The sequence below is a fragment of the Amphiprion ocellaris genome, chromosome 19, assembly GCF_022539595.1.
Source record: "Amphiprion ocellaris isolate individual 3 ecotype Okinawa chromosome 19, ASM2253959v1, whole genome shotgun sequence".
In the NCBI taxonomy this organism is placed as follows: domain Eukaryota; kingdom Metazoa; phylum Chordata; class Actinopteri; family Pomacentridae; genus Amphiprion; species Amphiprion ocellaris.
In genome coordinates this window covers 25370954-25389999 of record NC_072784.1, presented here as the reverse complement: position 1 = coordinate 25389999, position 19046 = coordinate 25370954, and the positions used below count along the sequence as shown (strand labels likewise).

Genomic DNA, 19046 nt, shown 5'->3' with positions numbered 1-19046 from the left:
TCTTGGCATTGAAATGACTACTATAGTGTAGTAAACAATCCTTTGGATGTGTTTTTTGTTTTTTAAGGTCTTTGCTCTGCAGACATTTCTGGATTTTCTCTGTCTCCTGGTACTTTTGTGTTTCCTCACAATGAGCTTTGCATTTCTTACAACTAATGAAAGTTGAAGTTTAAGTTGAGATTAACACTCTGCAGATACGACAGAGGAAAGAGATGATGAAAGAAAGAAGAGTAGATGAAAGAAAAAGACCGGGGGTCAGTTTTTCTGGGCTTTTTGCTGCTGTTAGAGCTTTTCAAAGTGAATTATTTGACTTCTGGTTCAGGCCTCTTTTGCACTCAAAGGGTCAAACTGGCCAACAGGCACAGCTAAAAGTGGATGAGAAGCAAACCTAAATCCCACTAAATCTTTACTTTTCCTCCTTAAAGCAGCCGTGCAGCACAGTATCAGCTGAATCTCGTCTATCTGGTTGTGTGAGCTTCATGCAGCAGGAACTGGAGCTGATAAAGAGGAAGTGTTCACCAACTGTTGGCACCAGTTTAGTTTAATATAACCACAGGAAAAGAATTTCTCCAGGGAAATTGATATTACATGGCGTAATGGGAATTCCTTCGTCAGTGAAACCTGTATGCGTCTCTTGGTTTAAGCAGTTTAAGTATTTGTATTAGAGTCAGCTTGTAATTTCTCACTGTGACGGTTACTTTGACTACTGGGGGAAAGGAACACAAGTCACAGTAACTTCTGGTAAGTGAGATTTTAAAATATCTACAGTGAAGAAAATTCAACACTTTTCTGATTTATCATGAAATATATTTCATTCTCTACACAAACTTGGGTGAAATCTGCAGCAAAAACAAACATCTGGGTATATTTTAGTTATATTCAAGTGTTTATTGATTAAATAGGATGATTATTAGGATGACAAGATATTCTGACACTTTTTGTACTGAAGTCCTATTGAAATCTGTCACTGTGACTACTACTTTGACTACTGGGGGAAAGGAACAACGGTTACTGTCACATCAGGTAAAAACAAAGCTTTTTCTCCCTTATGTTGGAAATATATGATTTACTTTGCTTTATGCAACATATTTAGGCATCTTTAAGGTTTTTGTATGTTGGATGTGTTGATATGTTGCACTGTGACGCTGCTTTTGACTACTGGGGAAAAGGAACGATGGTGACTGTCACATCAGGTAAAACAAGCTCTTTGTCTTCACTCCTCTAATTGAAAATGTATTAATTGACGTTTTTAAGGTGGCGTATTTAGATGTCAGTGAATCGGAGGCATCTTTAAGGTTTTTGTATGTTGAATGTACTGACTTATTACACTGTGACGATGCTTTTGACTACTGGGGAAAAGGAACAACGGTTACAGTTACATCAGGTAAGTCCATCTAATTTTTCCACTCTACATGTGTATATTCTGATTTTTTTCATATTTTAAAGACACATAAATATGAAACCGTGCAGTCCTTTAATTTCTGGAATGTCAAATGTATTATAATCTGCAGTCCCAGTTTAAAGTCTGATGATGAAAATCATCTTTAGTTCAATTTTCTGAGTTTCTGATTTTGCAAAAGCCGAGAAAAATATAGCAGAGGATAGATTATGATGAAATAACCAATCATGGACAGTGTCTGAATGTGGGAGCAGGTTTTTGTATGTGGTGGGTAATAATTTCTAGCACTGTGACTACGCTTTTGACTACTGGGGAAAAGGAACAACAGTCACCGTCACCTCAGGTATGAACTTTTATTCCATCTAAACAGAGGAAGAAATTTGCAATTACACCACTAAATTACATAATTGTCATTTTTAATGTGGTCATAACCATTTGGCAGTGTTAAAACAGTCAACAGTATTTGGTAACGACGTCAAATTCAGTAAAAATTCCAACCTTCTGACTGTTTAATTCTGTTGAAAGATAACTCCAGAAATAGGTTTTTATTTTAGATTGATTTAAATTCTTCCAAACCAAAAAAAAGGATCAGGATGTGTCAGTGTTGGGTTTTTGTGACAAGTGTGAATAGACTCGTTTAACTGTGATAACTGGGCTTTCGACTACTGGGGAAAAGGAACTATGGTAACGGTGTCATCAGGTAAGAATTATACCTTTTAAATCCACTTTATGGTATATTTTAGATTTTAGAAGGTCATCTTTAATGTCAGATTGGTTTCAAAAGTCAATATCTTTATTCTAAAATGTAATATTCTCATACTGAGGCATGTTGTGGGTCACTGAAGAGGTTTTTAGAACACAGAAGGATTATTTAAATGTTAAAGGAGACTTTTCATGTTAGCTAGTAGACAGCAGTAGATCAGGGTTTTTATACTAACATCTAAGTAGATTGATCACTGTGCTACGGTGTTTTTGACTACTGGGGAAAAGGTACAACTGTAACTGTAACATCAGGTAAGAAAAACATTCATTCTCATAAATAACTGATAAAATTGAATAGAAATTAATATTTTTTGTAAGAAAATGTCCTCAATTCTGTTAATGTGGACTTTACATTTTTCTTCATCCAGTTTTAAACAAATGGTTGTTGTGTGAATTGTGCGTTTATTAAAATGTTCTACTAATGTGAGTGTAGAATAACTAAAATACTAGAACAAATAATATTATTGAAGGAGGCTGATGTAAAGATGTGTTTGTGAAATTAACTGTTTAAAATTGATGTCTCATGTTGGGTTTTGTTACACTTGATTCTCTTTAAGTGGTTTCTCTTGAACTAATTCTTTGAGAAAATGTGTGTTACATTCTTTTAATTCTATTTTAATCAGGTAAGAAAAACATTAATTCTCATATATACCCATTGATATTGAATGAAAGTGAGTATTTGTAAAAAAAAATGTCCTAAATTTTGTCAGTGTGGACTTTACATTTTTCTTTGTACAGTTTCAACAAATGGTTGTGTGAATTCTGCTTTTAGTAAAGTATTTAAATAGTTTGTATATAGAGTAACTAAAATACTTGACCAAATAATATTATTGAAGGAGGCTGATGTAAAGACGTGTTTGTGAATCAACTTTTTAAAGGTGATGTCTGTCGTGTTGGGCTTTGTTCTTGGATTTTTTCTTCATCCAGTTTCAAACAAACGGTTGTTCTGTAAATTGTGCATTTAGTGAAGTATCTTCTGGTTTGTATATAGAATAACTAAAATACTTGAACAAATAACATTATTGAAGGAGGCTGATGAAAAGATGTGTTTGTGAATTCAAATTTTTAAAAGTGATGTCTGTCATGTTGGGCTTTGTTACACTTGAATCTCTTAAAGTGGTTTCTGTTTAACTAATTATTGGGGAAAAAGTGTGTTGCATGATTTTCATTCTATTTTAATACTGTCATTTTATGCTTGTGTTCCTTTTCTCAGCCACTTCAACAAAGCCAACCGTGTTTCCTCTGATACAATGTGGTGCCGAAGATGCAGAAATGATCACACTTGGCTGCCTGGCCACCGGCTTCACTCCCTCCTCACTGACTTTCTCATGGACCAAAAACAACGCGGCCTTGACCAACTTCATCCAGTATCCTCCAGTGCAGAAAAACAACTTGTACTCGGAAGTCAGTCAAATCCAAGTGAGAAGACAGGACTGGAACCAAAGTGAAATGGTCAAATGCATGGTGACTCATGCTGCTGGGAATGCAGAGGCTCCTATCGGGATGCCAAGTAAGCCCCATGCTATGTCATAAATTAATACTTTTTAGTAGCTGATTTCAGTTCTGAAAGGTTTTACACCACAGAGTTGTTCACATATTTTAAAATCACACAAATTGCAGATTTATTTATTTTTATTTTTTTTTTGCAAAATGGTGTAATTTATTTTAAAAAATAACTGAATGCAAGATTTAATATGTCAAACATATAACCATTAGTCAATGTAATTTTTAGATTTAATATGGAGTAAATAAATGTATTCCAGATAATAAATTCTAAGTGGCTACCTGTAGTCACTGCTTCTGATAAGTGTAGAAACTTCACCTGCTAATTTAACTGCAATATGTCTACAAGAAATAAATCACTATTACTTGTTTTATTATTTTTTTCAGGACAGACTTCAATACAGTTAAATTTCTAAATTAATTAATTAATTATTAATAATAATAATAATAATAATAATAATAATAATAATATTAATAATAATAATAATAATAATAATAATAATAATATATACAAATTTATCCCCAGCTGTTTTTTTTTTAATCAGGTGAACATATTACAATAACTTGTTTAACTGTTTTTGACATGAACATACTTTAATTTGATCCAAAACAAACATCAAGCAGCAAATTCAACTTTCACAGAATTAAATAGCAGCTGAAACATTTCTAAATTCATATTAGGCTTTGTGAAAAAGCCACAGTGAGGTGGAATGAAAAGGTTAAAGCTTGCTCATGATTAATTCCTCACTAATGTACTGTGTCCTCTGCAGCTGTCTGAGAAAAGACTGCTGTGGTTTGTTTCGCTGTTTGATTCTCTTTTGTCGCTTAATTCTAGTCCTCCCTGATCTTTGCTTGCCTCCACTTTCGCTGTACATTGATAATTAACAGAATTAATAGTCTGTGTTTGCTTGCCAGTCAATGTATATGCAGAAGTGAGCATTAAAGATCTGCTATAATGTAATTTTATGACCATAAAAATTTCCTTTGGACTCTTGATGCACACTTTAGTAATAATTAGAAGAGTTCAGTTGCAGAACAAACATGAACTCATGTTTATTGTAAGTTTCTTGTAAATGGAGATTATATGAATATTGTAGCTCCTTGTTCACCTCAGCTTCTGCATATATATATTATTCCCTGCTTCTGCATATATATATATTTGTGTATGTGTTTGTTTTTCAGCGGTGGTTTATCAGCTGCCAACTATAAAAGTGTGTTCCTCTGATGAGGGAGAGGAAGTTTCCTTCTCCTGCATTGCCAAAGATTTTTCACCAAAAAGTTATGAGATCAAATGGTTGAAAAACGGAAATGAAGTCACTGGCCAAAAAGACGAGATCACAGCACCTTTTGGAGAAAGAAAAGACAGCAATGGTAACACCTTGTACAGTGCGTCAAGTTTTCTCTCAGTACAGACCACAGAGTGGAGTGATGGAACAACATTCACATGTGTGTTTAAGGGGAAAGGGGAAAACAATGTTGAAGTATTCAAGAATGCTTCTGTGACCTACAAATATACACAAACGGGTGAGTAAATTCTTAGCATGTGAATTAATTCCTGTTTGCATGATTTATCAAGTCTTTTTGCTCAATGATTGTTCATTATTTCTTCATGCAGGACCTGAAGGATGTAGGGAAGCAGATGTGGATGTAAATATCTTACACCCCACAGTCGAAGACATGTTTCTCAAAAGAAAAGGAACTATAATATGTCAAGTCCAGATAAACAGGGGAAGAGTCGAGAAAATATTGTGGCAGGATGAGAATAAAACTGACATGGCTGGTGCATTTAAGGTCCCACCTAAAGGAAAGAAAGGCACATTCAACCTTGAACTTGAAATCACATATGATGAATGGGCCGAAGGGAAAAAGCGCTACTGCGTTGTTGAAAGTGAAGACTTTTTTGACCCCCTGACAAAACTCTATGAGAGGAATATTGGTAAGAAAACTACTCAGTAACTGTCTAATCAAATGCATTTTTCTCTGGTACTTTATCCACTTAATGTGTGGATGAGATCTAATTGTTCTCTCATGCTTGCAGGAGCAAAACCTCAGCGTCCTTCAGTGTTTATGCTGCCTCCTGTAGAACAAACTAGAAAAGAAAAGGTGACCCTGACTTGCTATGTGAAAGACTTCTACCCTCAGGACGTTTTTGTGTCTTGGCTTGTTGATGACGAGGAAGCAAACTCAGATTTTGAGTTCAATACCACAAGCTCAGTAGAAAGCAACGGATCCTATTCTGCTTATGGCCACTTAACCTTCACCCTCGAGCAGTGGGCAAAGCCTGATGCGGTGTATAGCTGTGTAGTTTACCACGAATCCCTGGGCAACACAACCAAAACCATCGTCAGGTCCATTGGATACAGAACAGGTGACAAAACCAACCTGGTCAACCTCAACATGAACGTCCCCGAAACGTGCAAGGCCCAGTAGATGTTATGTCATGTCGCAGTGTCTCCTGTTCTTTGTTGTTTACTGTTTGTTGTTTGTGATATGATGTTGTGTTTGTGTGTTTTTTAATGCAGATTCAAAATCAAAATAAAAAAAAACTTTGCAACTCTGTTGTTGTTTGTCACATGTAATTCATGTCTTTATTTGATGTCTGTTGACAGCTACATGTCTGTTGTGAGTGTACAGTCACAGTGCCGTTCTAATGCAACACAACTTAGGAGTAGATATCAGCATTTTCCAGCTCTATACACTTTCACCATCATATTCTGTAGAGTTGCACCACCGTGCTAACTTCAGGCAGCAGTTGAATGAAATAAGTTGTTTAATTTATTTGCAGAGAGCGCATTAACACTGCTTCTGTGACTTGTCTTTGTGCGACTATTTCTTCCACTGGGTCTTGCACAGATGATTGTTCTGTGGTCAAACAATGAATGCAGTAATTCACAAGCCAAGTTGTTGACACAACACTAATGATGGGGTCCATCAAGAGCAAGTCAGGGTCGCTGGAGGACTTTTTTTTTTTAATGACATGCAAAACAATCGAGCCACATTTTTGTGAATATCTTCTGACAAGCTACTTGATGGATAAAATTCATTCTCACCTCAGAGATTATAACATTTATGATTTAACTTGACAGTGTGTTGTGTTGGATGTGGATTGCTGCAAGTATTAACCGGATAATTACTGTGCACCACATCCAGAGCTCATGTTTGAAGTTAACAATGAATGGAACGCAGCCATGGAGGCAGAAGAAGACACCATGGCCAAGACAGCTCTCACCTTCATCCTCCTCTTCCTCATCACTCTGCTCTTCACCATTGGAGCCACTGCTATCAAGGTAATGATCCATTTATATATGTTGTGTACAGATCTGGTTTTAACTCATCCAGAAGGAGTCAACAGAGCAGATGACTTTTTTTTAAAGATTTAAAAAAAAAAAAAAAAAAAAAAACCTTTAAAATTACAGAAAATTGTCCTAATTTAAATATAGTGCAAACACAATACATTTATTTACATTTTCATTGGATGCTTTGCAGAGAAACACGGTTATTTTTGCAGATTTTAAAAAATGTATATTATGCTCAAACACCTTTAATAACCTGATAGACATAACATTCTACAGTGACAGTTTAATTTTACAGATTTCACCTGAATTAAGACACTTCACTGACAATTTGCAGTATCAACCAATTATTCACAAATAATAAAAATCATGTTCATGAACCTTTATAGAAAGAGCTACATGTGTAATGATAGATAATCGATGTCATTTTATGTAAGTTTGTGTGTTCAATTAAAGAAACGTGAAAAAATACAGTAGAAATATTATAGTCAATTTTCTGTAGAAAAACAGAGGAAAAAGTGTATAGAATTTTCTTCAGAATTTTGAAAAATATGAAGAAAAGACCCTTAAATTTATATTTTTGAAATAAACTTTTATAGACGGAAATACACATTTAATTAGAGATAATTGTCATTTTATGCAAATGTGTACAGTATTTTAAGAAAGCAGAACAAATAGCGTATGAATACATAGTCATTAATAAAAGATAGATAGATAAATGTTAGCATATTGCTTGAAATAATTGTTGGGTTCTCAAATTACAGATAATCTCTGACTTTTAAACAACAAAAAAAAAAAACACAAAAAACTGAAATGCTGAGTTATTTTCCATAAAATTAGATTTTTTAAATGCATTTTTTAAAAATGGATTTATTTATTTTACTGTGAAAAACATGGTAACACCAGTGAAATGATCGTTTTTGACAACATCTTACTGCAATTACAAATAGTTTAACCAATCTAAGCAACAATTAAAATATTCTCTACACCAATCGCATGTGACCACAATCTTTTATGTCATTTTATTCTAATTCTAAAATCATCTAATTTCTAGAAATGTCAGTTAGTCATGTTAAATGTACAGTTATTTAAAAAACACATATGTTCATGCAATGCATCACACAATGAGAGGAAACTGCAGAGAGGTGTGGAAGACTACAACTCTGCATCCTGGTCTGAACTCTGGGTTGTCATGCTTTAGGAGTTCTAATAAAATCAGCCATGTTTCTAGAAATGAGAGCTGCACCAGCCAAAGTGGGATGGATGCCGTCTCTCCTAATCAGACCAGGTTTTCCCCAGAAAGAGCTCCAATTGTCTATAAAGCCAACGTCGTTTGCAGTACACCACGTAGACGACCAGCGGCGAAACGATGCCATACGGCTAAACATATCATCGCTTGTCAGATCAGGCAGGGGTCCAGAGAAAACTACGGAGTCCGACATGGTTTTGGCAAAGTTACACACCGATGCCACACTAACTTTGGTGACCTCCGATTGGCGTAACCGGGTGTCATTACCGCCGACATGAATAACAATCTTACTGTATTTACGATTATCTTTAGCTAGCAGTTTCAAATTTGCTTCTATGTCGCCCGCTCTGGCTCCTGGGAGGCATTTTACTACGGTCGCTGGTGTCGCTAGCTTCACGTTTCTGACTACGGAGCTGCCAATGATCAGAGTTGGTTTCTCAGCGGGTGTGTCATTGAGTGGGGAAAAACGATTAGAAACGTGAAGCGGTTTGTGGTGTGCCGGGACAGCGGGCTTGAGTTTAGGACTACGTTTCCTACGAACTGTCACCCAGCTACCCTGACTTCCCGGCTGCTCGGGAGCTGCTAGGGGACGGCTAGCAGAAGCTACACTAGCAGCTATATTATTGCGGTCCGCACCGGCTAAGGGAGCCTGGCTAACAGCTAGCGGGGTGTTTTCCATGGTGCGGAGCCGCGCTTCCAATTCAGAGAGCCTCGCCTCCAAAGCTACAAACAGACTGCATTTATTACAGGTATCGTTATCACTAAAGGAGGCAGAGGAGTAACTAAACATGTGACACACTGAGCAGGAAAGAGAAGGAGAGGAAGAGGGAGAAGCCATGCTAACTGCTAAGTGCTAGGCTAGCGGACAGAGATAACAGATTAACTTAGAATTAAGTACTGAGAGGGTGCGTGAAGAAAACGAGTGTATGTTACGATTCAAATATTACCGCTACACACAGATTTAATGAATATCAAATTAGATGGAGTGGATAAGCTACAACAGTCACAGAACACAACACAGCGCTACAACAGGAAGTGACGCAATACGCTCACCGTAACGTCAGACGTCAGCAGGGAAAATCCTAAACTGCACACTGTACATGATGTGACTCACCAAATTAAAGCTGTTATATGCAAGCTTTGTAGAAAGGAGCATATGTAATCGATGTCCAAAATGAATTTGCTTTTAGCTTTTTAACGTTTTTTATGTCTTAAACAATGAAATGATATGTAATTGTGAATTATGAATTTTGCATCATATTTAAACCAACCTAAATTCTCACATTGTGAGTCTTGCTATCATGATAATAAAGTATTAATACTGTCAGTATTAGTATAACAGATAACTAAACACTAGTAAACCTCCCACCTGATGCCATAAGAGTGGTGCTGTAAAGAATAAAATTATTATTATTACCATTATTATTAATAGTAAAGAGGTGTTACTCGAAACACTGTCAAATGTTGTCAGGTCTGCAATATTAATCAGTTCATCATATCTTGTTTAGATATGAAAGACATGAGAATAAGGTAACACATGACTGTTAAAATAACACTTAATCATTTTTTTGTGTTTATTCTTTTCTCCATATAGACTATCTTAGGTGGTGTCTGGCAGTGAAGTTGGTGGCAGTTTGAAAAGATGTACCCTCGGTCACCAAGACTTTGTTGGCCACCAGGGTACCAGATAATCATCTTACCCAGCCAGACCAGCTCAGCAACCGCAGTTTTCGTGTCTGTACACCTCCTCCTCATTGCTGCGTCATTGATAAGAAGCTCTCTCAGTAGACTTGACCAAAAATCTTTCAGAGGCGGTATTGTCTTTCTTAGAAAGTTTTATTTCATGTTGATTTTTGTGTCTTAATTTGATCCACCATTGCGAAATTATTGTATTAAAAAGTTTGGTTAAAAAAAAATAAGATAAATGTGACTAAAAAGTTTTTTGGAATTGTTTTATAGACAACTGTTTGCTGTTTCCAAAACAGATCCAGACTGTACAAGCTCAAGTTTACAAGTAAAGAAAGGACAATCCTCAAAAAGAAAGTCTTGGATTGTGGCCAACTGTCTTCCACTGAGAATCAAATCAGGTTTGTTGTTCTTTATTCAAGAATTCTGTTCATGTCTTCTCTGAAATTATTCAAAATGTTATTGTGCTATATTTCAAATTTGATCATTCAAAATATAAAAATGATGAATAATTAGTAGCATCTCAAAAGACAGGTTGCTAATCTCAAATATTTCAACATTAGTCATTCATAGGTGGGCAATGTCTCTTTTAGTCTAATATTTTGTTCTCCTGTGTTTTTTTTCAAGTGTCTACTGGAGGAGGCATGCACTGGACATGTAGGTTTTGCGCTTTTGTCTCTTTAAAACGTGGCCAGCTATTAAAGCATTACAGATTGAAGCATGGTGTCTTCACAAGAACCTCCCCAATACCGTGTCTAGGGTTGTCACGATTTCAATTTTTTGAGCCACGATTATTGTGGAAGGAAATATTGCGATTTTACGATTATTCACGATTATCGACATTATGAAAGAAAAAAACCCAGTGTTTGTATTTAAATAAACTCTTTAATAATACTTAAACTTTTAAACATTTACTGTTCTTATAAAATAAAATAAATTGTTCCAACACGTCTTTGTAGTAAATAAAAGTGCAAATTGCATTACAAAACAGTCATTAACTTGAGGAACTTAAAGGCTTTTTTAGCTGCCATCATTAAAACAAAAGTGAGTAAATTCTAGTAAGTTCTCGTGAAGTGCCTCTTTGAGACTTTTATGTATTATGGAATGTTGCAATTTAATGTATGGTTGATAACGTAGTGTTTACTTTGTAAATCAAACAAAACAAAAAGACATAAAAAGAATACATTTAAAGATTCTAAAAACACTTCATTTTAAGCTTTAAATATCCTCCACAATTTTAGACAATATAACTACAGAAAAAAGGATAAATGGGAGTCTTATTTATTTTTACTAAAACGTTTATATAAACAATTCACCACTAATTTTACAACAATTAATCAAAACACCCGGATCATTTCCCAGGGAAAACTCTAGAGTCTGACAGGAGGTCCAGGCAGACAGACAGCCTCCCTGTCCTGGAGGTTACTGTCTCCTCCACTACCACTGTCAGCGGGCAGCGGGGCTTCCCGGACCACACTCCCTGCTGAGGGGACCGGGCCGACAGCATCTTCGGAGGAGGGCACGGGCTTCCGGAGCCAAAACAACCGGCGGGTCGGGAGCTCCGGTTCCCTCCTGCGCTCCCATTCCCCACCCGCCACGGCCCGCCGCCTTCCCCTCGCCTGCGGACGCAGGAAAGCAGCCCGGCTGCGACGGGCGGGGAACGGGAGCGCAGGAGGTAACCGGAGCTCCCGACCCGCCGGTTGTTTTGGCTCCGGGAGGAAACTCGGGGCGCGGGGGGTCCTCGGGGCGGCCCGGCAGCCGGACCGCTGACTTCGGAACCGACAGTTACCGCGCGTGCGGCGGACAGTCCCATCTTGGCAACCTCATTGCGCACAGCGGCCACAATATTAGGGACACTTCGGCGGGCCGGAAACCCAGAAATTATTTTTTCTTTCAGTGCGACCCGGTACGGGCCGCAGACCGGTGGTTGGGGATCACTGCTGTAGTGTTGCCTACACACGTGCATTAGGCCTACGTCATTGCCCCCCCTATTTTTGAAACTTGTGGAAAAAGTTGTTAGAAGCGCTGCACTGCTTGGCACTAACGCGGTGTTTGCTTTACTTTTTTATTGGGAAATGATGATTTTACCTTGACTTGGACATACAGCGATGGATGATTGTCACGAAGATGCTGTATCATGTTGGTTGTATTCGCGCCTTTTGCTGCAACTTTGCGACGACAGGCTTTGCACGTGGGGTGCCCATCCACGAAAACCTCACCTTTAGCATCTTTTGGATACCCAAAGTGATCCCATACTGCTGATTTGAGTCGCTTTTTGGGAGGATGCAAGTCCGGAGGAGCACCCCCGTCAGCCATCCTCAATTTAGCGGTGAGTGAATTCAGTGATGCCGATTAGACAGGAGCGCGCGCACAGGCCAAGGAGCCACTCTCTCTCCACTCTCCACTCAGCGCAGCTCACGCTTCTTGCATTGCACCTCTCGCGAGGCTTTTCTACGGATAATCGTGGTTGTGAAAAATGTGACGAATATCTATTTATAATCGTGGTTATTGTAAAACCGGTTAACCTTGACAACCCTAACCGTGTCTTCATCAGCAGTGTATTTGCACATCTAGTCTGCAGTTCAAACCTGTTGTTTCATTAGATTAATTGATTAATCATTTAGTAGGCCTAACACGTCAATTTCTGCAATTTGGTCATTACTTTTTGAGAAGTGTATTGAATACAACAGTCAAATAGTCTCTTGGCATTGAAATGACTACTATAGTGTAGTAAACAATCCTTTGGATGTGTTTTTTGTTTTTTAAGGTCTTTGCTCTGCAGACATTTCTGGATTTTCTCTGTCTCCTGGTACTTTTGTGTTTCCTCACAATGAGCTTTGCATTTCTTACAACTAATGAAAGTTGAAGTTTAAGTTGAGATTAACACTCTGCAGATACGACAGAGGAAAGAGATGATGAAAGAAAGAAGAGTAGATGAAAGAAAAAGACCGGGGGTCAGTTTTTCTGGGCTTTTTGCTGCTGTTAGAGCTTTTCAAAGTGAATTATTTGACTTCTGGTTCAGGCCTCTTTTGCACTCAAAGGGTCAAACTGGCCAACAGGCACAGCTAAAAGTGGATGAGAAGCAAACCTAAATCCCACTAAATCTTTACTTTTCCTCCTTAAAGCAGCCGTGCAGCACAGTATCAGCTGAATCTCGTCTATCTGGTTGTGTGAGCTTCATGCAGCAGGAACTGGAGCTGATAAAGAGGAAGTGTTCACCAACTGTTGGCACCAGTTTAGTTTAATATAACCACAGGAAAAGAATTTCTCCAGGGAAATTGATATTACATGGCGTAATGGGAATTCCTTCGTCAGTGAAACCTGTATGCGTCTCTTGGTTTAAGCAGTTTAAGTATTTGTATTAGAGTCAGCTTGTAATTTCTCACTGTGACGGTTACTTTGACTACTGGGGGAAAGGAACACAAGTCACAGTAACTTCTGGTAAGTGAGATTTTAAAATATCTACAGTGAAGAAAATTCAACACTTTTCTGATTTATCATGAAATATATTTCATTCTCTACACAAACTTGGGTGAAATCTGCAGCAAAAACAAACATCTGGGTATATTTTAGTTATATTCAAGTGTTTATTGATTAAATAGGATGATTATTAGGATGACAAGATATTCTGACACTTTTTGTACTGAAGTCCTATTGAAATCTGTCACTGTGACTACTACTTTGACTACTGGGGGAAAGGAACAACGGTTACTGTCACATCAGGTAAAAACAAAGCTTTTTCTCCCTTATGTTGGAAATATATGATTTACTTTGCTTTATGCAACATATTTAGGCATCTTTAAGGTTTTTGTATGTTGGATGTGTTGATATGTTGCACTGTGACGCTGCTTTTGACTACTGGGGAAAAGGAACGATGGTGACTGTCACATCAGGTAAAACAAGCTCTTTGTCTTCACTCCTCTAATTGAAAATGTATTAATTGACGTTTTTAAGGTGGCGTATTTAGATGTCAGTGAATCGGAGGCATCTTTAAGGTTTTTGTATGTTGAATGTACTGACTTATTACACTGTGACGATGCTTTTGACTACTGGGGAAAAGGAACAACGGTTACAGTTACATCAGGTAAGTCCATCTAATTTTTCCACTCTACATGTGTATATTCTGATTTTTTTCATATTTTAAAGACACATAAATATGAAACCGTGCAGTCCTTTAATTTCTGGAATGTCAAATGTATTATAATCTGCAGTCCCAGTTTAAAGTCTGATGATGAAAATCATCTTTAGTTCAATTTTCTGAGTTTCTGATTTTGCAAAAGCCGAGAAAAATATAGCAGAGGATAGATTATGATGAAATAACCAATCATGGACAGTGTCTGAATGTGGGAGCAGGTTTTTGTATGTGGTGGGTAATAATTTCTAGCACTGTGACTACGCTTTTGACTACTGGGGAAAAGGAACAACAGTCACCGTCACCTCAGGTATGAACTTTTATTCCATCTAAACAGAGGAAGAAATTTGCAATTACACCACTAAATTACATAATTGTCATTTTTAATGTGGTCATAACCATTTGGCAGTGTTAAAACAGTCAACAGTATTTGGTAACGACGTCAAATTCAGTAAAAATTCCAACCTTCTGACTGTTTAATTCTGTTGAAAGATAACTCCAGAAATAGGTTTTTATTTTAGATTGATTTAAATTCTTCCAAACCAAAAAAAAGGATCAGGATGTGTCAGTGTTGGGTTTTTGTGACAAGTGTGAATAGACTCGTTTAACTGTGATAACTGGGCTTTCGACTACTGGGGAAAAGGAACTATGGTAACGGTGTCATCAGGTAAGAATTATACCTTTTAAATCCACTTTATGGTATATTTTAGATTTTAGAAGGTCATCTTTAATGTCAGATTGGTTTCAAAAGTCAATATCTTTATTCTAAAATGTAATATTCTCATACTGAGGCATGTTGTGGGTCACTGAAGAGGTTTTTAGAACACAGAAGGATTATTTAAATGTTAAAGGAGACTTTTCATGTTAGCTAGTAGACAGCAGTAGATCAGGGTTTTTATACTAACATCTAAGTAGATTGATCACTGTGCTACGGTGCTTTTGACTACTGGGGAAAAGGTACAACTGTAACTGTAACATCAGGTAAGAAAAACATTCATTCTCATAAATAACTGATAAAATTGAATAGAAATTAATATTTTTTGTAAGAAAATGTCCTCAATTCTGTTAATGTGGACTTTACATTTTTCTTCATCCAGTTTTAAACAAATGGTTGTTGTGTGAATTGTGCGTTTATTAAAATGTTCTACTAATGTGAGTGTAGAATAACTAAAATACTAGAACAAATAATATTATTGAAGGAGGCTGATGTAAAGATGTGTTTGTGAAATTAACTGTTTAAAATTGATGTCTCATGTTGGGTTTTGTTACACTTGATTCTCTTTAAGTGGTTTCTCTTGAACTAATTCTTTGAGAAAATGTGTGTTACATTCTTTTAATTCTATTTTAATCAGGTAAGAAAAACATTAATTCTCATATATACCCATTGATATTGAATGAAAGTGAGTATTTGTAAAAAAAAATGTCCTAAATTTTGTCAGTGTGGACTTTACATTTTTCTTTGTACAGTTTCAACAAATGGTTGTGTGAATTCTGCTTTTAGTAAAGTATTTAAATAGTTTGTATATAGAGTAACTAAAATACTTGACCAAATAATATTATTGAAGGAGGCTGATGTAAAGACGTGTTTGTGAATCAACTTTTTAAAGGTGATGTCTGTCGTGTTGGGCTTTGTTCTTGGATTTTTTCTTCATCCAGTTTCAAACAAACGGTTGTTCTGTAAATTGTGCATTTAGTGAAGTATCTTCTGGTTTGTATATAGAATAACTAAAATACTTGAACAAATAACATTATTGAAGGAGGCTGATGAAAAGATGTGTTTGTGAATTCAAATTTTTAAAAGTGATGTCTGTCATGTTGGGCTTTGTTACACTTGAATCTCTTAAAGTGGTTTCTGTTTAACTAATTATTGGGGAAAAAGTGTGTTGCATGATTTTCATTCTATTTTAATACTGTCATTTTATGCTTGTGTTCCTTTTCTCAGCCACTTCAACAAAGCCAACCGTGTTTCCTCTGATACAATGTGGTGCCGAAGATGCAGAAATGATCACACTTGGCTGCCTGGCCACCGGCTTCACTCCCTCCTCACTGACTTTCTCATGGACCAAAAACAACGCGGCCTTGACCAACTTCATCCAGTATCCTCCAGTGCAGAAAAACAACTTGTACTCGGAAGTCAGTCAAATCCAAGTGAGAAGACAGGACTGGAACCAAAGTGAAATGGTCAAATGCATGGTGACTCATGCTGCTGGGAATGCAGAGGCTCCTATCGGGATGCCAAGTAAGCCCCATGCTATGTCATAAATTAATACTTTTTAGTAGCTGATTTCAGTTCTGAAAGGTTTTACACCACAGAGTTGTTCACATATTTTAAAATCACACAAATTGCAGATTTATTTATTTTTATTTTTTTTTTGCAAAATGGTGTAATTTATTTTAAAAAATAACTGAATGCAAGATTTAATATGTCAAACATATAACCATTAGTCAATGTAATTTTTAGATTTAATATGGAGTAAATAAATGTATTCCAGATAATAAATTCTAAGTGGCTACCTGTAGTCACTGCTTCTGATAAGTGTAGAAACTTCACCTGCTAATTTAACTGCAATATGTCTACAAGAAATAAATCACTATTACTTGTTTTATTATTTTTTTCAGGACAGACTTCAATACAGTTAAATTTCTAAATTAATTAATTAATTATTAATAATAATAATAATAATAATAATAATAATAATATTAATAATAATAATAATAATAATAATAATAATAATATATACAAATTTATCCCCAGCTGTTTTTTTTTTAATCAGGTGAACATATTACAATAACTTGTTTAACTGTTTTTGACATGAACATACTTTAATTTGATCCAAAACAAACATCAAGCAGCAAATTCAACTTTCACAGAATTAAATAGCAGCTGAAACATTTCTAAATTCATATTAGGCTTTGTGAAAAAGCCACAGTGAGGTGGAATGAAAAGGTTAAAGCTTGCTCATGATTAATTCCTCACTAATGTACTGTGTCCTCTGCAGCTGTCTGAGAAAAGACTGCTGTGGTTTGTTTCGCTGTTTGATTCTCTTTTGTCGCTTAATTCTAGTCCTCCCTGATCTTTGCTTGCCTCCACTTTCGCTGTACATTGATAATTAACAGAATTAATAGTCTGTGTTTGCTTGCCAGTCAATGTATATGCAGAAGTGAGCATTAAAGATCTGCTATAATGTAATTTTATGACCATAAAAATTTCCTTTGGACTCTTGATGCACACTTTAGTAATAATTAGAAGAGTTCAGTTGCAGAACAAACATGAACTCATGTTTATTGTAAGTTTCTTGTAAATGGAGATTATATGAATATTGTAGCTCCTTGTTCACCTCAGCTTCTGCATATATATATTATTCCCTGCTTCTGCATATATATATATTTGTGTATGTGTTTGTTTTTCAGCGGTGGTTTATCAGCTGCCAACTATAAAAGTGTGTTCCTCTGATGAGGGAGAGGAAGTTTCCTTCTCCTGCATTGCCAAAGATTTTTCACCAAAAAGTTATGAGATCAAATGGTTGAAAAACGGAAATGAAGTCACTGGCCAAAAAGACGAGATCACAGCACCTTTTGGAGAAAGAAAAGACAGCAATGGTAACACCTTGTACAGTGCGTCAAGTTTTCTCTCAGTACAGACCACAGAGTGGAGTGATGGAACAACATTCACATGTGTGTTTAAGGGGAAAGGGGAAAACAATGTTGAAGTATTCAAGAATGCTTCTGTGACCTACAAATATACACAAACGGGTGAGTAAATTCTTAGCATGTGAATTAATTCCTGTTTGCATGATTTATCAAGTCTTTTTGCTCAATGATTGTTCATTATTTCTTCATGCAGGACCTGAAGGATGTAGGGAAGCAGATGTGGATGTAAATATCTTACACCCCACAGTCGAAGACATGTTTCTCAAAAGAAAAGGAACTATAATATGTCAAGTCCAGATAAACAGGGGAAGAGTCGAGAAAATATTGTGGCAGGATGAGAATAAAACTGACATGGCTGGTGCATTTAAGGTCCCACCTAAAGGAAAGAAAGGCACATTCAACCTTGAACTTGAAATCACATATGATGAATGGGCCGAAGGGAAAAAGCGCTACTGCGTTGTTGAAAGTGAAGACTTTTTTGACCCCCTGACAAAACTCTATGAGAGGAATATTGGTAAGAAAACTACTCAGTAACTGTCTAATCAAATGCATTTTTCTCTGGTACTTTATCCACTTAATGTGTGGATGAGATCTAATTGTTCTCTCATGCTTGCAGGAGCAAAACCTCAGCGTCCTTCAGTGTTTATGCTGCCTCCTGTAGAACAAACTAGAAAAGAAAAGGTGACCCTGACTTGCTATGTGAAAGACTTCTACCCTCAGGACGTTTTTGTGTCTTGGCTTGTTGATGACGAGGAAGCAAACTCAGATTTTGAGTTCAATACCACAAGCTCAGTAGAAAGCAACGGATCCTATTCTGCTTATGGCCACTTAACCCTTCACCCTCGAGCAGTGGGCAAAGCCTGATGCGGTGTATAGCTGTGTAGTTTACCACGAATCCCTGGGCAACACAACCAAAACCATCGTCAGGTCCATTGGATACAGAACAGGTGACAAAACCAACCTGGTCAACCTCAACATGAACGTCCCCGAAACGTGCAAGGCCCAGTAGATGTTATGTCATGTCGCAGTGTCTCCTGTTCTTTGTTGTTTACTGTTTGTTGTTTGTGATATGATGTTGTGTTTGTGTGTTTTTTAATGCAGATTCAAAATCAAAATAAAAAAAAACTTTGCAACTCTGTTGTTGTTTGTCACATGTAATTCATGTCTTTATTTGATGTCTGTTGACAGCTACATGTCTGTTGTGAGTGTACAGTCACAGTGCCGTTCTAATGCAACACAACTTAGGAGTAGATATCAGCATTTTCCAGCTCTATACACTTTCACCATCATATTCTGTAGAGTTGCACCACCGTGCTAACTTCAGGCAGCAGTTGAATGAAATAAGTTGTTTAATTTATTTGCAGAGAGCGC

General features: G+C 36.7%; 1 long non-coding RNA gene, 1 pseudogene and 1 gene segment (V, D, J or C); all 3 read left to right on the top strand.

Annotated features, from left to right (window-relative positions):
* Positions 1 to 2032: 2032 nt before the first annotated feature.
* Positions 2033 to 6221, top strand: LOC111585983 (immunoglobulin heavy constant mu-like). The segment is given in 5 exon segments: positions 2033 to 2099; positions 3375 to 3671; positions 4847 to 5188; positions 5280 to 5600; positions 5703 to 6221. Coding segments are annotated over 5 exon segments (1371 nt in total).
* Positions 6222 to 9804: 3583 nt separating this feature from the next.
* LOC129347618 (uncharacterized) lies at positions 9805 to 11461 on the top strand. The gene is made up of 3 exons (XR_008599801.1): positions 9805 to 10020; positions 10192 to 10293; positions 10520 to 11461. It is a non-coding gene; the product is annotated as an uncharacterized LOC129347618 (long non-coding RNA).
* A 2264-nt stretch (positions 11462 to 13725) lies between these two features.
* Positions 13726 to 18811, top strand: LOC129347286 (immunoglobulin heavy constant mu-like; annotated as a pseudogene).
* Positions 18812 to 19046: the final 235 nt, after the last annotated feature.